Source organism: Chelonia mydas, chromosome 8, assembly GCF_015237465.2.
Source record: "Chelonia mydas isolate rCheMyd1 chromosome 8, rCheMyd1.pri.v2, whole genome shotgun sequence".
NCBI classification, from domain to species: domain Eukaryota; kingdom Metazoa; phylum Chordata; order Testudines; family Cheloniidae; genus Chelonia; species Chelonia mydas.
In genome coordinates, this window is record NC_057854.1 from 51,086,505 (window position 1) to 51,106,214 (window position 19,710).

At 40.2% G+C, this 19,710-nt stretch overlaps 1 protein-coding gene across 4 annotated transcripts in view; it reads left to right on the forward strand.

The window, feature by feature from the left end:
* SOAT1 (sterol O-acyltransferase 1) overlaps positions 1-19,710 on the forward strand; it is a 47,187-nt gene that overhangs the window by 1,036 nt on the left and 26,441 nt on the right. For all 4 annotated transcript variants that reach the window (XM_027823658.3, XM_043552664.1, XM_037906018.2 and 1 more), the window contains exons 2-3: positions 4,156-4,288; positions 13,965-14,023. In XM_027823658.3, coding sequence (XP_027679459.2) covers positions 4,162-4,288; positions 13,965-14,023 — 186 coding nt within the window. In that variant the 5' untranslated portion in view covers positions 4,156-4,161. The remainder of the gene's footprint in view (positions 1-4,155; positions 4,289-13,964; positions 14,024-19,710) is intronic.

Below are 19,710 nucleotides of genomic sequence, written 5' to 3' on the forward strand. Positions count from 1 at the left end.
TTGATTATCATACACATTGTAAGGAGAGCGATCACTTTAGATAAGCTATTACCAGCAGGAGAGTGGGGTGGGAGGAGGTATTTTTTCATGCTTTGTGTGTATAAAAAAGTGTATCTTCTACACTTTCCACAGTATGCATCTGATAAAGTGAGCTGTAGCTCACGAAAGCTTATGCTCAAATAAATTGGTTAGTCTCTAAGGTGCCACAAGTACTCCTTTTTGCGAATACAGACTAACGCGGCTGTTACTCTGAAACCAAAACAATAAACAGCATTTTATTTGCTGACTATAATAGGCTTGTTTTGTTTATGGGCTAACTTTATTTTAGGACCTGTGTTGTGTGAAGGGCTCTTTCAGTCTGAGGGAGCAGAATCCATGTCTGTTTTTGTTTTTCATGTCAATAGTTTTATAAAACTCACTCTTTGGACAGTGAGTATTGTTAATTGTAGGCTGCAGTTTAGCTTGAAGCCATGTCACAACCTTTTTACAGGTGATTGTGTAAACACGGATGATTTAAAATATATTGTTTCTGTGCTCATGTGAGGTGCACTCATGATTGGCAATAATTAAAAAGGAAGGTGGAGAAAATCAATATTGTAAATGAGGTATAGTACCTGGTAACTGATTAAAAAAAATCTGCTGAGGGGATCTGTTCACGGTTCTGAAGCCCAGAAGGAGCATAGGGTGGGCATCAGAAACACACACTGTTCCTTATTGAGAGGAAAGGTGAACAGAAGGGTGTGAGTAAGAGAAAGCTTGTAGAAGCAGTGATATGCTGAACTTGTGGGAGGAAGGAAGTTAGAAGAGATTCACTGCACAGCATTCAAGGAGCCAGGGGACTGAAGAACGTTTGCTTACCTGCCTGAGACAGTTAAACTGGACTAGTATGGGGGGATGAGGAGGATGCATCCGATGAAATGAGCTGTAGCTCACGAAAGCTCATGCTCAAATAAATTGGTTAGTCTCTAAGGTGCCACAAGTACTCCTTTTCTTTTTGCGAATACAGACTAACACGGCTGTTACTCTGAAACCATGTTAGTCTGTATCCACAAAAACAAGGAGTCTGGTGGCACCTTAAAGACTAACAGATTTATTTGGGCATGAGCTTTTGTGGGTAAAACACACATGGGTGTTTTACCCATGAAAGCTTATGCCCAAATAAATCTTAGTCTTTAAGGTGCCACCAGACTCCGTGTGTTTTTTTTAAACTGGACAGAGGCATAAAAAGGAAACCTGGGAGTTCTTGGCAAAGAAGGGGAGGGAAAATAATTAAAAATACAAGTGTGAGGGGGTTTAGTCTGCTGCTGCTCAGTTATTTTGGTTTTTAATTTCAAGGTCTGGATTAATAGTTGTGGGTGCAGGAAGTCACTTCCCCTTAAGTGAGGGAGGTGTAATATTAAATCCTCCCTTGTCTGAGTTCTCACCTACCAGAAAAGGTGGGGTGATTCTTGTGTCTGTATTGTAGGTTGTTGTTTTCTTTCAGACTTTCATGTGTGTCAAGGTGACACTCAGAAAACAGTTAACCCTGTCTGCTGCAGTGCATCTGAAAACCTCTGATTTATCTTAGCCTTGTCTTGTGATTGGCTCAGCTCTAAAGGAGATTAGAGGAGAGAGATAAGTTTTCTTTTTGTTAGACTTACATGTTGACAGTTGCCAAATATTCTGCCTTCTAATACTGAGGGTGCAGATTAAGACAGACTCCCCACAAATATAATCCCTTTCTCCATGTGCAAAAATCTTTTATTTAATCTTGCATGATAAATGTCATTCATATCATCAATTCTGTCTTAGGCAAGAGCTATATTTGTCTTTAAAACAAGTCTAGTGTATGGTAGTTAAACATACTGTACCTACAATACTGACTGTTTTACTCTAGTTATATTCTTAAATTTACTTTTGGTGACCACCACCTTCCTCTTTAACTTCTATTCCCTTTCCCCTCACTATTCCAAAGCCCCTCTGGAAAGGGGTCTGGGGTGGGTTTACCAGAGGAGAATGTGCAGTCCTTACAGCCTCTATGGGGTTGGAAGTGCTGCTGAGAAAGGTATTGAGCTTTGGGCCCCCCCCCTCCGATGCTCCATCTGACAATGTGTTGAGTTAACACTGGACTTCTGAGTCCCCGCTAGAACTTTGATTTTTCAGGGGGTAATGGCTTCAGTACATTGGGGAATATGTGAAGTAAACACAAACTGGCTTTGCAGTGGGGTGATAGGAGCAGCATGGTGTACAAAGCCTGCGTGTGTGGACCATGTCCTTTTCAACCAGTTGTCTGATCCAGTGCATTATGTCTGGTACTTGGTGCGAAAATATAGTAACTTTTCCTCGAAGGTCATTTCCTGGGTAAATCTGTATTAAAGCAGGTTACAGAGTGATAGCTATGTTAGTCTGTATCAGCAAAAACAACGAGGAGTCCTTGTAGCATCTTAGAGACTAACAAATATATTTGGACATAAGCTTTCGTGGGCTAAAACCCACTTCATCAGATGTATGGAGTGGAAAATACAGTAGGCAGGTATAAATACACAGCACATGAAAAGATGGGAGTTGCCTTACCAAGTGGGGGGGGGGGGGGGGGGGTCAGTGCTAATGAGCCAATTCAATTAAGGTGGAAGTGGCCTATTCTCAACAGTTGACAAGAAGGGGTGAATACCAAGGGAGTAATACCTGTCATCTAAATGATTATTCACACAATAGCAGGTAGTTTGTGTGTGGTTAACAGGGAAGGTTTGCTCTCACTTCTTATAGTTCTTGATTATTTTATAGTTTCAGCCTGGGGTGTCATCTCATAAAATAGACAGGACTGGGCCTGGTTAGTAGTAGTTGCTATGGTTCTTCCAAGGAACACAAAGGTGCTTCAGGAAGTGATACTGGTGGTTCAGTAGGTGGCATTCTTCCCTTTGTCTATACAGAAGCAGTGCCCAATGTGGTGTGGGGAGGAAGGGAAACTGCTCATAGAGCTGCTGTCTCTTTAATGAGAAGTGAAGCTGAAGGCCTGACCACATGTGATTGAGAGAGATCCTGTTTCTTCTTGCAAGAGTCTCAGTCCTGGTTGTAGTGTTGGTAAATTTTCTTAAATGGATATTGCCTTGCAGTAGTGAGTGCAGTGCATGTGTTTATAAACATGCACACAGAGTATACTCTGATGGACCTCAGAGACATTTCGGATGCTTCTGGATGAGAAGCACTTAAATAAATGTAAGGAGCTAGTCTTATGAAAGAAAAGTGTGTGTGGTTAGTATTTTGGAAGCACAGTCTGAACATCAGTCTCTGCAGGTGCAACTTTAGGGAGCTTCATAGATTTCCATTTTGTTACTCAAGAATAGGGCAAGATGCCATTTTTCTCTTGGTGACTGTGGGAAATAATGCCCCTCCCTCCCTTTAAAGAACAGGTCTACATTTTGAATATGGGGGTGGTGGTGCAGGAATATGTGTTAGTAATAATTCAGCCTTCAGCAATGGCCCCTGCTGTTGGGTTTGGTGTGGTTTAAACAAACAGTTCTCTCTCTTCCTGTTTCGCTGTGGTTTGCAGCACAGTCATTCATTTGTCTAAATAAGGCACAAGGTTTACTGAGGACTTGGGCTTTTTTTTACAGGAAGGGGATTGTCTGGTATTCTCAGACTTACTATTCTCTTCCATGATGCCAAAACGGAATTTGAAAAGGCAGGGAGGGGAGGAATCTCAAAACCCTCAAACCAGTGTTGAGAGACAGGTTTTGCTATGTAAATTACCAGGAAAAATCAGTTGCATAGTGAAGCATTTTAAAGGCTTCACTTGTGAAGTGACACTCCTAACACTATGTTGGGAGCCCTGAGGATTCCTAGTTGCTTAAAATGAAGGGTTTGTGTATTGGAGATGGTTTGGGAATGTGGGGGGAATTAATTTTTTACTGTCCCACTTACTATCTAGTGTGGAGAGAAGGGGGGAGGAGGAGGTATGGTTCTTAGTACAGATTTCACTATGTAGATAGTTGAGATGGGAGAGGGGGTTAGCTATGTTAGACTGCCAATCCCATTTAACCGCTTCTTTTTTTTTCTCCCCACTGCCTCCAGTGGGCAGTCAAAGGCAGGAAAAATCTAGCATATGTAGTAGCTGAATAAATACATCACATCTGAGGCCTTTTGCTAACTAATTCTTTCCTCTCTCTTCTATGGTAGTCTACAATGGTAGGTGAAGATTATACTTCCGTAAGACACCGCCACCCGAGTTCTACAGCACATGGGACCCCTGAGAAGCATGAAGTGCAGAAGAGATCTGAGGCAGAGAGGCCATTCCAAAACTCAAGCAATGGTGAGTTATTTCAGTAATGGTTCAGGGCTATCTGTACCTTCAACCCACTCTAGTCTGGCTGAAGACATCTCCTCTGCATGACAGGCCTCTTACCTTCACCTCTTTCAAGGAGGAAACCCACAATTCTCCCACTTTCAGACTGGATCCTGCTGTACTGACTGTGATTCTTCAGCAGGGCTGGCTGGGCTGGAGCCTTCCCTTCAGGAGCTGTGAATATGGATATGGTGACACAAAACAATCCTTTCAAAACAACATATTTTTCAATTTCATAGCAGGAACAAAGCAGAACGAGAGCAAAGGGTTATTAACACATGCATGTTGTTAAGCAATCTACTTGCATTTTTGTCTTATGTAAAGATTAGGGAGGCTTATCCAGACACCCTCATATTTGGGGACTGGGGTTCAGTCTGCTTTCATGCGATCATGGGTCTCTTCCCCTGTCTTCAGGGGGCAGACCTTTTATCAGTCCCAGATGTTCTTTGTTTCCCTGTGTCTCTTGAACCTGGTCAGACTAGTTTGTGCAGCCCACCAGAGGTGGGGAGGCAGCATATCCTAGTTATAGTCCTGGATGTTTGCTAAGGAACTCCTGACTGTGCTGCAGTCACCTTTCCTGTGGACACAGTGTCAAGTAACTCCTGCTGGAATTAATCCTAGTAGTCCTATAGCAAATGATGCAATAACAAGTAGCTGGAATATAGTCATAAAATATCATGAGCGTCTCCCATACCGTTCACACTCTCATTGGCTTGATGAAGGGGCTTCTGCAGAGTTTGCGCTTCATTTTTGGTGCAAGTGGAGGCACTTCACTGGAGCTCACTTGAGGTGAATTCTTTTTCCTACTTCCCCACACAAGCTGGAAAAATAAGATTGATTACCCAGAACTCAGTGTGAACTCCCCTGTCACCTTCCCCTAATTTCATCCTGTAGGAGAGGCTGGTTGATGGTGGAGTTTGAAGATTTCTTCTACCTGTGCAGGATGGTAGGAATAGCCCAATATCTAAGTTAGACAATACACTGCTTTAGCTGAGTTTTGAGGGTTGGAGCGAACCTATGGAATTCACTTTTCCATTTTGCCCTTTGAAAACTTTTGAAGCACAAATAGCAAGGAATAGGATTCATTATTGGAAGACCAAACAATGAAAGCACCAATGGAACCACTAATAGGGTGGCTGTCCTGCTCTGTTGGAGGGAATCAGTCCTCCGATAATCATAGATTCATAGATTCATAGATATTTAGGTCAGAAGGGACCATTATGATCATCTAGTCTGACCTCCTGCACAATGCAGGCCACAGAATTTCACCCACCACTCCTGCGAAAAACCTCTCACCTATGTCTGAGCTACTGAAGTCCTCAAATTGTGGTTTAAAGACGTCAAGGAGCAGAGAATCCTCCAGCAAGTGACCCGTGCCCCATGCTACAGAGGAAGGCGAAAAACCTCCAGGGCCTCTTCCAATCTGCTCTGGAGGAAAATTCCTTCCCGACTCCAAATATGGCAATCAGCTAAACCCTGAGCATATGGGCAAGATTCACCAGCCAGATACCCAGGAAAGAATTCTCTGTAGTAACTCGGATCCCACCCCATCTTACATCCCATCATAGGTTATTGGGCCTATTTACCATGAATATTTAAAGATCAATTAATTGCCAAACTCATATTATCCCATCATATCATCTCCTTCATAAATGTATCGAGTTTAATCTTAAAGCCAGATATGTTCTTATGGGGTTCCACACGCTTCTGTATAGATTATTTAGGTTAATCTTTCTGTCTACCCAATGGGATTCAGTGCTCAGTCTAGAAGATACCATCAGAGTTGCTTAGTTTTGCCGTTCTCAAACTGTGGATTTGTGTCTCCAGATGTAACATGCTTGTTAACAGCAAAAATGTTTTTAAATAAATAAATATATAGAGGTGAGAAATAACAGACCTCAACTCTATTGTCCCTCTGCAAATTTGTGTACACAGAATCAATCCCTTACCTCTCTCTAAAATGTAAAGTTTCAAAAAGTCCAATGAATAGAAGATTGGTGGGGGTGGAATAGATCTGGACAAGGAGAAGTAGTCTGGAGATAAATGTGAGAAGCAAGGGACACATGCTTTTTTGTTAAAATATTACATGTTTGCTGTTGAAGAAAAAAATCCAGAATACTTAATGCTGTTGTTTTAGTTAAATAAAACAATTTAAATGTCTGTCTGGTGATGTTCTCCTAATATAGCATGGCAAGAAAATCCTCCAAATATTAATAATTAACCTGTTGAATTGGAGATAGTTCACCTCCAAATGACTTCATAAATATCTGCTTCCATTACCTTTGGTAAATGAAATAACCAAACAATCATTCATTTTCTGATATACCTGTAAAACTAATCTGAAAAGTTTTCAAAATAAATCACTGTTTAAAAATGTAGTACCTTCTAAAAATGAAACCTACATCTATCTCTGAGTTATGAGGAATATGTATTAATGTTATAACCATCAACAAGAATGCACTTTTATGCAGAAAACTGTGATTAAATTGATCATCAGTAGTCTGCAGCTTTGAGGTCCTCTTCAACTCTTTGCTGCTGCTGGAGTGTTCAAATAGCTGTTGCTGTGAAAGATGCCACCTTCCACTAGAGTCTAGCTAGAAGACTATACCTCATGCTGTTGAATGATTTGGCCACAGTCATCCACTCCGTCATGACTTCCAGGCTGGATTACTGTAACTTGCTTTATCGAGGCATGAGTGTTAGCCAGAATGAAGTAGCCAGCCTGTTTTGGCAACACCTGCCACGAAGAACACATCTTTCTAATACTGCTCCTCTCATTACTCTGGCTTCTTATAGAATTAAGTTAAAAGCTAATGTTCTTATTTTTAATTCCCTCTGCAACTGGTTGTTGGCATCTCAGCGAGTGCCTTTTTCCTTGACAACTATATCTTGCAAGTGTACATGTTCCTCAGGCACTTTGGAGCTGTCATCCTTGTGGGTGAAATCTTTGAGTAGGAGATAGGCTTTCTCCGCAAGAGGGAATGGGACTTCAGAATTTATTAACAGAGAAAATCATTGATCTTACAGGCTTCAGAATAGGCAATATTTCAGCTTAGCTATCCCAAATAAACAGAAAAGGGGTGGAACAAAAAGTGAAGTTAGAAAGAAGAGTTATAAACTTACGTATAACAAACAAAAACAACCAGGTTATCTAGGTGAAAGAGTGGAAAACAAGTGGCCTGTGGCCTAGAGTTAATTCTTAACTCTTGGGTAGCTCTACTAATCTCTTTATTTCTATTCTAGCTAGACTGAATTTGTGATGGGTGCCTTTATTAATGAAAATTACAATTAATATTATAAATAAGGTTTACTGACTTTGATTTAAATCAGATTAATTATCTGCCCTGCTTGGAATCCTGTTTTTTGTTGATCCATATTCCTGGCATTTGCTTCAGCAAGACCATTGTGTGGTGTTCTCTGTGGAAATCAAATGCAGAGTTGCTTTTTCTCACCGGGATCAGGTAGGATCAAACTTAAGAACACCAGTTATTCTCGGATCTGTCTTTTTCTGCTTCTCTAGTTATGGAAAAATCATTGAGGTTTAGTGAAGGAAACCTGAAGAAGACAGAAAAAGACACCTACAGTGCTAAACTTCTCCTTAATCTACATAATGCTGGCACTTTCTAGCTTGCCAGTGAAATGATCACGAGTTGTGTCTGAAGTTTTTTAATCTAATTCCTTTTTGGACAGCAGCTCAATGAACCATGCCCTCTGTGACCTGCATGTACTTTTAAGTAGTTCAATTGAGCTATTTAGTCACTGGAGTCATAACATGCCTGCATTGGCTCGCTGTAAAAATTAACTTAACTCAGTAAATGCTATTAGTAGTTATTAACATGTGTTGTGTATTGCAAATGGAGAACTTGTTAAATTGAATAGTATGGTAGCCTTGCACCTGAGTAATTGTAGATTAGTTTAACTTAAGGCAGGTAGTGTTCTATTTAGTGGTTGGCGTAAAGGACTGAGAATTGGGATTAAGATCTCATCTCACTTCTGCTACTGACTTGGTGTATGACCTTAGACAAATCATTTAACCTCTAGCTGTTTTTCCCCCTTTGTAAAATAAGGATAATTTGTCTTCCTCAGTAGTGAGGTGTAATATTTTAAGCTCGTTCAGATCCTGGGGTGAAAGGTGTCTTACAAGTGCAAAGTATATGTCAAAGCCCTTGGGCTATTCTTGAATTACTTTTTCCAGTTAAAACATTAAATTTTTCTAGCTATGTGCATTGCATCATGCATCTATAAAAACACCTGCTAGAATTGTGCATTTAGATGGCTATCTCACTTTGTGTATAAAGATGAGTTCTACGCATCTTCACATTATGTAGTCGTTGGAGGCTGTTTGACATATGCCTGGGGGTTTGCAATACACAAGGCTGAAGTTTTGTAAGTCTCTTGTATGACTTCTGAAAGGAAGGCCCTAGTCAGAGAAGTGACATTCCAGAAGTGGCAACCTAACTGCAGACGCTTCGTTGGAGAAATCCATTTTACCTGTGGGTGGTTCTCTTATTTGATTTCCTCGTATAGTGAGAGGGTATCTCCCATATTAGGTCATCTAAACCCTTAGAGGCGTGTCTTTTTTTGTTTTTTCTTTTTTTTTCTAAGTTTTCACCAGCTCAGGTGTTGAACAAGAAAAGAGACAAGTTTAATTTTCAGATGGAGAGTTGTGTTTACAGAGATGGCACTCTTAAATACCATTTTTGAAGGTGCTTTACAAAATGTAAGCCCACTTTAAACCTTTACCTATAAAAGTGCTTTACGAAACGTAAGCCCACTTTAAACCATATTGTCTCTCAAAGAAGATCCTGCAAGTTTGTTTGCTAGTCTCATTGGTTGGGTTGTTTCCCCTTTAATTAGCACCCTACCCTATTTTAAAGGTCAGTATCTAGGCGTTCTTAATTTCTGCTGTGCTAACATAGTTTACAGTTTTGCAATGAGAGGATGTTGTAACCTGTAAGTCATTTAAGTGTGACTTCCCTTGTGGGTAGGTCTTAAATTTCAGTTCCAAAGAAACCCATTTTAAATCAATTTTATGACCTCAACTCAGACAGATCATCATGTGTGGATTCCTCCTCCAGTCAAATGTTCCTTGTGAGTAAGCAACAATTTATGTAACAGAAAATAAACGAACTGTCCCCTTTTTCTGTACACACTTGTATTTGTACATTGACTCACTTTTTTGAGTTTTTTGAGCAGTATTAATCAGGAGACTGAGCTCTTGGTGTGGTGTTTTTTTTAAGAGATTTGATTTCCAGGGCAAATCACAATTTAGCTATTCTACTTTTTTGTTTTAACTTTTTAGTACATTTAAATATTTGTAGTCAACGTACATACTCTAACATGAGATAACAGTGAAAATGACTGTTTTGGATATTTAGATTCTGTTAAGACAGTTTCTGGGTTTCTCTGTTTCTGGCCCAGAGTCTGTGGGTCCTTCTTTCTTGAGGATTCTTGGGTTTACTTATCTCTCCAGTTGTAATCCACATTTTGTATGTTGATAGTCATGATGTTAACCACCATTATATCAAATTCACTTCCCTTCCTTTCTCTCCCACTCATTATTCTCAACAGTGCTCCTTTGGTGTTACTTTAGTATAGTTCCCCCTTAGTTAATAGAGCTGGTTGAACAACTTTCAAAATCATTCACCAAAAAGGATAAACTTTTCACAGAATCTTTTTGACTAGTTGTAATATTTGAGGTTTCTAATTAAACGATCTAACAGTAAAATGTATGCTAAATTCAAAGCTGTGACTTAATAGTAAATGTCTCAGTTTTTAATTTGTGTGCTCTTGGTCAATTTCAAACTAATGTATAGTAGGTTGCGAGAGATAAAGGAGAGAGTGGGCTTTTTGGTTACAAATATCTATTTACTCTTCTATCCTCTGAATCTTAGTCAAATTATCTCTGAAATCAGAATTGCCTGCATTTAATAATGTAGTAATCTTAAATGCTGGGCTAAGTCTTATGTTGTAGAGGTGGGGAAGTTGCCTGGCAACCAGAAAATCTCTATTTTTGGTAACTTCCAGCAAGATGATCTTGATATATTTGCAGTAGTGTTTGTGGTACTGGCAGACCAGGTGCCAGCTCATGCCAAGGCCCCTAGACCTCATTGAACACTGACAAAAGCGTCGTTGGACACCTGTCTGACTCACCTGCATGTTAGTATTGGTATTGGATTTATAGAGATGGGTTTAGTGTTCGGACTTTATGAAATGCTTGTGAGTTGCTGCATCCATTAATCTCACTTATAATGTTTAAACCATGTTATAAGGTAATATTTAAGTGTTTGCTATGAAACTGGAAACCCTCAGAGTCAGGAGAGAAGCATTACCAAGTGTGAAATACTAGTTCACCACAAGAGATGTTTTCTGCCCAGCAAAGGAAGGCCCATAGACACCAGACAAACCATTGTGGAACACTGTGGGTGAAATCAAACAGTCACTACGCTCTTGAAAGAACTCCCAGGGAAAAATGATATGGTGTTTTGTCTTTTATCTCCTGTGGACGAACATTTTTCACAAAACGATCTGACCTCTGTCCTCATCCTCAAAGGAAACCTGCACAACAGTTTCAAAAGATGAGTTGGAAGCTTAAATTCATAACTTAGCTAGACACTGAAAATGATAGTTTTACTAAATATGCTGGATTTATGGCTTATTACAACAATCTGAAACCCATGAACCCCTTCCCCCACCACCTTGAGTGGTGTCTCACAATATGTGGAACTATTTATACTGAACAATCTAAGTATCTATACAAACTATTTATACTGAACAATCTTATATTTAGCTGTGATGCTCTTAGTACCTTTCCCAGACCTGAAGAAGAGCTTGCCCCTCTTATCAACAGAAGTTGGTCCAATAAAAGCTATTACCTCATCCACCTTGTCTCTCTAATATCCTGGGACAAGCACGGATGCAACAACACTACAAAAAAAATGGAAAAAGTTGTATTACAACACAGTATACTTCTGCACTCCTGTTAAAACTATAAAAAGTTCTCTGAAGCATAACTGATGAGCCACTATTTCTTACTGTTCCTTCAGTTTTCTTAGTATGCTGCTGTTTCTGGATGCCTATTATATTGGGTGTAACAAGTTTCTGGTGTAAAGTTCTTCATGCAAGTGGCAAAGCTTTAAATACAGGATGACTAGCATTACAGTGAATGTGAAAGTCACAAATTCAGGCACCAAAGAGATGAATTTTTTTTTATGGGTTGATTATAAATTGGCCTCCCCTTAGCAAGATAGACAAGTATATAGAGAAATAAATATTGGCCTATTAGTGTAACTGTGGATTTTCTGGGGGGAGGTGGTTCAAGATTTGTTTCTATTAAAGTCTTTACACCTGTTTGCTAAGAATCCTTTGCTTAATAAGAAACTTGCGAAGTGCTTTTTACTTAAAAAGGTAGCAACGTAAGGTCTTGTTTGGAGGGTTGTGTGCTGCTAGTCAACTACTATTCCATTTCTACCTAGCCATTCTGAATTAGTTGCAAGATTATGTTGAGAAAACTACAGAAAAGGCCCACGCAGACACATGTGGCCCTGTAAAGGTTGTTTATCACTGTTTCAGGGTTGGCCAAGTTTAGGGACCTTGGCAAGGCTTATGTAGTTGCAAACAAAAAACGTTCCAAAAGCCAAAATGTTATCAGTTGTTCCCATCCTTTACCATTTAGCGTCCTTACTCCCAATTCAACTGTTGCGATATTGTGTTCCTTAGTGAGTGATAACCAGAAACAGGCACTGTGCCTAGCAGGAAACACAACTCTTGCATAGCAAGGCCTTGGTTATTCATTATGTAAAAGCCAGAACAACACCTCCCATCTGTTTTGCTACAACGTATTAGAATAGAATACTCTAAATATTTAAATTTCCATTAGCAAGGAACTGCTACAGTTCTCATAGAACAAGGATCTAATCAACACTGTTCTTTGTGTGCAACCCTATAGTAATATACCTACATGCATACATGATAGTGGGGAAGATTTCCAGTAAGATAATATGCTTCAGATTCAAACTTCCAAAGGGTGGTTATAAATATGGATAACATCTGGACTCTGTCCTTTAAGCACAGTGATAAACATTAAATGGTGTATGGTTCTTTGAGTACTGTATCTTTGCTTCAGCTCATCGTAAATATGTGTAGGCATCTTGGTGTATTTTTCCCACTGAGTTTTACTTCCAAACTGCCCTTCTGCAGGGAGTCTGTCGATTTTTGTCTCTTGTACTTTCTTGTTACCCAAATCTGCTAGGATCTGGTCGTCTTGTTGTGGCCCAAGCTCAGTCCATTGTTTCTTGCAGTCAGTGTGACTTATTACTTAGGTTGTTCGCTCTTTGCCACAGGAACCTTCTATTTGTTCTGTGTGTGCATAGCAGCTACAACAGTGGGGTCCTGGTCCACAATTGCGGCTCCTAGGTGCTGTGATAATTAAGCCTAAGGGCCTGGCTACACTGGAAACTTCAAAGCGCTGTCGCAGGAGCGCTCCCGTGGCAGCGCTTTGGAGTGCGGGTGTGGTCATGCGTGAGTGCTGGGAGAGAGCTCTCCCAATATTCCTGGTAATCCACCTCCACGAGTTGGAGCAGCTCCCAGTGCCCGGAGCCTGTTTACACTAGCGCTTTAAAGCGCTCTGACTTGCTGCGCTCAACGGGGTGATTTTTCACACCCCTGAACCAGCAAGTTAGAGCGCTATAAAATGTAAGTGTAGCCAAGCCCTAAGATTTTCTCACATTTTTAGTGAAAGTCAGACAGGTCATGGGCTTCTGTTAACTTTTCTTTATTGCCCGTGACCTGTCCATGACTTTTATTAAAAATATGCATGACAAAATGGGGAGCTCTGGGATCCCCACAGCACCCTGGGGCCCCCGCCTTAGACCTGCGGGGTTCCCGCACTGCCCATGGCTCCCAGTTTGGAGCATCCCTGCCACCAGTGGCGCCTGGGAGCGCCTGGGGCACCCCTGCGGCGTCTCAGAGCTTGGGGCCCCCACAGTTCCCAACCATGACGGGCTGCGGGGAGACCCTGCAGATGCCATGAGCTCCAGTCACGGAGGTCTCTGGAACTCACAGATTCTACGACTTCCATGACCAAATCGTAGCCTTAATGATGATACAAATAAATGACATACTGAAAATGACTCTAGGTTATGGTTAGCAATGGGCAAAAGTAAGTTTCCAAGTAAGTTGGCATGATCTAATACGAAGATGCAGCTGGTTTGTCACCTGACTAATTTTAAACTCCTGCGGTTAACTCTGATAAGCGTGTGTGCATTTATCCTCTTGCTTGTATCAAAAATAAGAGTAGTGATTGGCTCCTGGTGAACCTTAAAAATATTTGATGTTGGGGATGGAGGGAGAAGACTTGACACTTGTGAAGTTTATTGAGTGCTTGGGTTTCAGCAGTTGTTTAATAAAATCACCATCCACGTAAAACACCAAAATGCTCCTGGCTTCTAAACTTCCTATAGCTCTGTCAGTCCTGAGCTTAATGGGGCCCTTGGCTTATCAGAGACAAAGTTAATGGTAAATCCAGTTTCTATGAGCTGGGTATGCTGTTCCTTCTTTTCTCTCTGTGCTTCTGAGCATCTGTATTGGCCATGTCATATCTATTGAAAACATAACTGTTAAATATTTGCTTTTCCTCCTTTAGGTTGGGTTGATGTTGACCACGGGATAACACAGAAAATGCAGCTAATAGCAGAGGCTGAGGTAAATATTTCTTGGTTGAGAGGGATCCGGACTCCTGGAAAACATGAAACACCATTGTCTTATGTTTGTTGTTGGTTTAATGTTCTAGAATGCCATCCTTTCAGACATTGCTTAGGAGTAGTGGTTTTACACAAGCCTTTATTCTTCCCCTTCTCCGCTACCTATTCCTGTGCCCTGTACAGCATTAGTGACATCTGTCAAAATATTAACTTGGCTGTTTGTTTTTCTTTCTCAGCCTGTGTTGTACTTGGGCCCCAAAAGGTTAATTCTACAAATAAGCATGTGAACTTTGATACCTGTATCCAAATTGACTTGCTTTGGCTGTATTACCCCTTGACCATATAGCTGGGGCTGCTATTTTTGGCGATCTGAAGGTTTAATGTTTAAAGGAAAAAGTTCCTCATGATCTACAATCCAGTGAATGGGCTACTCACTGCCTGGTATTCTTGCCTGTTGCTATGGAGCCAGCTAAGACACTTTCTCCCACCCTTTTTTTAGCAGGGAGCCCTGCTCTCCTTCAGCAGCCGGAGGTGACTCTCCTTGTGCAGACAGGGTTGTGTTGTCCATAAACGTGTGTGAGCAGGACGTGCAGACAGTCTGTTGTAGATTCTAATTTCTAGAGAATTTCTTCATTCTTCATGACACCTTTTTTAAAGGGGACCTACAAGAATATCCCAGCTTCCAACGTAATAGTCTGTGCAACAGTAGTGTGGTTTTTAACAGTGACTTAATTCCCTGCAGACTACATCGGGCAGAGTTCTCCTGAGTTATGTGCTTGGTCACTCTACAGTGATATGGGGTTAAAAATACTACCAATTTCTGGTAGAGTGGGGAAGCAGCTTTTTTCCTCAAGGTGCTTGTCTACTGAATGCCCTATTTATCTTTGCCGTTTAGAGTACTTGACATATGTCTGCAGGATGAGATTTTAATACTAGTAGTTCACTTTTAAAGGATGACTGTTCAAAGCAATAGGCCCAGAGTTGAACTGCTTCTTAAAGAGAACCACTTTAAGTTCTCTGGATTCTGAAATTTAAAATTCTTCCAATATGAAGGCAGCAACGTAAAGTAACATCTCAGTTGAGTCATCACAACCACAAACCCAGGGCTGCTTTTGTTAGGGATGTGGGGGCACAAGCTTGTTTGCATGTCCTGCTCTGATCTTCAAATGGGAAGGCTAACTATCAACACTTAGTCATGTGTTCAGAGAGACTTCTGGCTTCCTAGCCTGAATAATATCACTTTTAATAAACTGTATATTCAGCCAGTGTCTTCCCTATTGGAAGTGATGTTGGCGTTTGCTACCTTAAACTTCTATAGGGCTTCCTTTTCCTGTCCAAGCATCTCCTGCCTAGAAGGTTTTGAAATGAATATAAAAAAAAACGTTTTCTTCACTTTACTCAAGAATATGTAAAATATGTTGGAACACCAAGGGAAACTCCTTTGCCATCTCCCCTTCCCTGGGAATGGAGTAGAGAACTTTGACATAGGAATGAATTTTTATACTTGATCAGAAAAAGAAATTATACACACTTCCACAGTCCTCCTTCCCACATTATTTTCCCAACTCTCCATTGGCTTTATTACACCATTTGTTAAACCTTTCCCCCATGGTTGCCAATATCCTTGTTAAGACAAAGAAGGAATTTCCAAACCTTTCCATGCTATTCTGCAAGGGTGCCCTGTACCCATACTAAGTGGGGCAGCATTGAGTTCCACTCTTCATCCTAGCAACCAGTTTTCTTGTTTCAGAGTAACAGCCGTGTTAGTCTGTATTCGTAAAAAGAAAAGGAGTACTTGTGGCACCTTAGAGACTAACCAGTTTATTTGAGCATGAGCTTTCGTGAGCTACAGCTCACTTCATCGGATGCATAGCATATCGTGGAAACTGCAGAAGACATTATATACACACAGAGACCATGAAACAAAACTTCCTCCCACCCCACTCTCCTGCTGGTAACAGCTTATCTAAATTGATCATTCTTAGAGACTAACCAGTTTATTTGTCTTAGAGACTAACCAGTTTATTTGTCTTAGAGACTAACCAGTTTATTTGATGATCAATTTAGATAAGCTGTTACCAGCAGGAGAGTGGGGTGGGAGGAAGTTTTGTTTCATGGTCTCTGTGTGTATATAATGTCTTCTGCAGTTTCCACGATATGCTATGCATCCGATGAAGTGAGCTGTAGCTCACGAAAGCTCATGCTCAAATAAACTGGTTAGTCTCTAAGGTGCCACAAGTACTCCTTTTCTTTTTTCTTTTTTCAGTTTTCTTGTGTTTGCATGTTCTTCCTGACACATTGTGCCTTGCTCACACTTATTAACATCACAAGTGTTCCACAGCAGTGATCTGTAATTTCAGAATCTTACTTGATGGCAGAGAATGAATAACTCTTAGAAGGAAAGGTGAATGCCCTTGCCTTGGGGAAGTCTCATTTCGCAATCTTGGTATTATGGCGAGTGGGTGGTGAATATGCAGTTTCATTATACGATAGGGGTAACTAAAGTGGATTTGAAGGCATTTCACAAGAGGGGAAGATGCCTCTATATGCATTTTGGTGCACTAATGTGGCCAAGTTTAGGATTTCAATGAGGTGAACAGTTTTGAAGCTTTAAAATGTTCTTGGCAATTGGGAACTCTCCTGACTTAAATTTTAAATGTTATTTATATATACATATATATAATACACACACACACATTGTAAATCTTTATTAAGCTGACGTGACATTTTCTGCATTCCATTGGTATTTCACCTGTACTTAAAGTACTGCACAGGATCTTTTCAGGGGGGACAAGGCAAAACACCACATTTATTGGTAATACATGTATCAATCAATACTGTATCATATGCATATGATATATATTACACTCATGCTTTCACATACACACACACACAAGCACACTCTGTCTTGTTGTTACCAACTAGTTGCTCCCCTTAACTTCACTGGCCAGGTGAGTTAGATGGGGAAGGGGTGGAGCCGGGCTTCTGTCCATCCAGATCGATGCTGCGATGTTGACAAGACGAGACCCGGGATCCTCTGCAAGACGCCTCACATTTATAGCAGCTTCCCTCTCATGGAAATCTATACCACAGATGCAAAATCTGTGTCTGTGTCAGTTGGTCATCTGTGGCGCTTCCTTCTGGGTGTTGTCTTAATGCTGCCACATTTATTTTCAAAGAGGGTGTTTTGAAAAGAAGGTGCTTGCTTCTACCTCCCAAGACCCTCAATATGTCTGATCTTCTTTAATGAGCCCACTTGACAAGTTTTATTGTTCTTGGGTCTGGCTTCCATCCCCTCTCCAACTGTTGCAGCTGCCTGGAGGTGCTTGCCTTCCACGCCTTACTCATTCACCTCATTCATTCAACAGGGCAATTGATTAAAAGGGGGGAGATCTGATTCTACTCCTAGCGAAAAGACATTTTTCTTCTACCTTAACTATCCTTAGGGGCTATAACATTATACTAAGGCTCAATACAAAGTTCCTATATCAAAGGACTTGATACAAAGTTGTATGAAAATAGAGGTTACATATGGAAAGACTTAATACAAGGTTCTATGAAGAGGCATAATACAAAGTCATATGAAAATGATACACAGTTACGCAAAAATGCTTAATGCAGAGATTTATCTACACACTGATGCCCCCCTAGCATGCATGCTTATATGTAATATATGTAAAAAATGTATGCATGTCAAGAGGGCCTCAGTGAGACACGAATGGAATGCAGAAAATGTCACATGTCAGCTTAATATTTACCTTTTTTGTAGGGTGGTTTATTTATCGCTGTTAACTCATGCAATTAACTAAAAAAATTAATTGTGATTTATCGTGGTTTTAATTGCACATTTAAACAATAATAGAATACCAATTGAAATTTATTAAATTTTGGATGTTTTTCTACATTTTCAAATATGTTGATTTCAATTACAACACTGAATATGAAGTGTACAGTGCTCACTTTATATTATTTTAGTGCAGTTATTTTTTATTACATAAGATACTATTTTTCAGTTCACCTCATAAAAGTACAGTAGAACAATCTCTTTATTGTGAAAGTGCAACTTACAAATGTTTTTTTTTTTAGTGTAATTATGTAAGTCACAAGTCCACTCAGTCCTACTTCTTGTTCAGCTAATCTCTAAGACAAACAAACAAGTTTGTTTACATTTGCAGCATATAATACTGCCTGCTTCTTATTTACAGTGTGACTGGAAAGTGAGAACAGGCACTTGCATGGCACTGCTGTATCCGGCCTTGCAAGATATTTATGTGCCAGATGCGCTAAAGATTCATATGCTCCTTCGTGCTTTGGTCACCGTTCCAGAGGACGTGCTTCCATGCTGATGACACTCGTTTTTTTTTTTTAAAAAAAGCGTTAATTAAATTTGAGACTGAACTCCTTGGAGGAGAATTGTATGCCTCTTGTTTTTACCCGCATTCTTCTATATATTTTATATTATAGTAATCTCGGATGATGACCCAGCTCATGTTCATTTTTTAAGAACGCTTTCACGGCAGATTTGACAAAACACAAAAAAGGTATAAATGAGATTTCTAAAGATAGCTACCACACTTGAAATCTGAAATGCCTTCCAAAATCTGAGTGGGACTGGGTGTGGAACATGCTTTCAGAAGTCTTAAAAGCGCAACGTTCTGGTGGGGAAACTACAGAACCCGAACCACCAAAAAAGAAAATCAACCTTCTGGCATCTGACTCCGATGATGAAAATGAACATGCATTGGTCCACACTGCTTTGGCTCGTTATCCAGCAGAACCCATCAGCATGGAAGCATGTCCTCTGGAATGGTGGTTGGAGCATGAAGGGACATATCAATCTTTAGTGCATCTGGCACGTAAACATCTTGTGATGCTGTTTCTCACTTTCAGGTAATGTAAATAAGAAGTGGGCAGCATGATCTCCTGAAAATGTAAACAAATTTGTTTGAGCAATTGGCTGAACAAGAAGTAGGACTGAGTGGACTTGGTTTTATTTTTGAGTGCAGTAATTTTTTTTGTACATAATTCTACATTTGTAAGGTCAACTTTCATGATAGAGATTGCACTACAGTACTTGTACTAGGTGAACTGAAAAATACTATTGTTTTTACAGTGCAAATATTTGTAATATAAAATAAAGTGAGCACTCTACACCTTGTATTCTGTTGTAATTGAAATCAATATATTTGAAAATGTAGAAAAAATCCAAAAATATTTAAATAAATGGTATTATGTTTAACTGTGTGATCATGATTTTTTTTAATAACTTGACAACCCTATTTTTGGGGGTGGGGGGCATATAGCGTGAGGGAGATGGGGAGCAAATTTCCTGCCACACCTTAGCTTTGTGACATTATCAGAAAATCTGGTGGTGGTAGAGACATGGGCTACAGAAAGCCCCCTAGCTTACACAGCTTGTTGTGGAATCAATTCTGTTCATGGGGAAAATATGGCAGCAAACTAACTTGGGAACAATTAAATATGAATATGGAAAATCTTCTATTAGCGGTCAACCACACTTAACCCATGTGCAGCCACAGCTTCAATGAGATACTATGTAGCTGTTTAAAAAGGGGTCAGTTTAGCAATCTCAAAGACTCTAATTCAGGAAAGCATTTAAGCATATACTTAATGTGCTTTCCTGAATCTTGGCCTAACGCAGAGGATCCCAAATTGTGGGGCGCGACT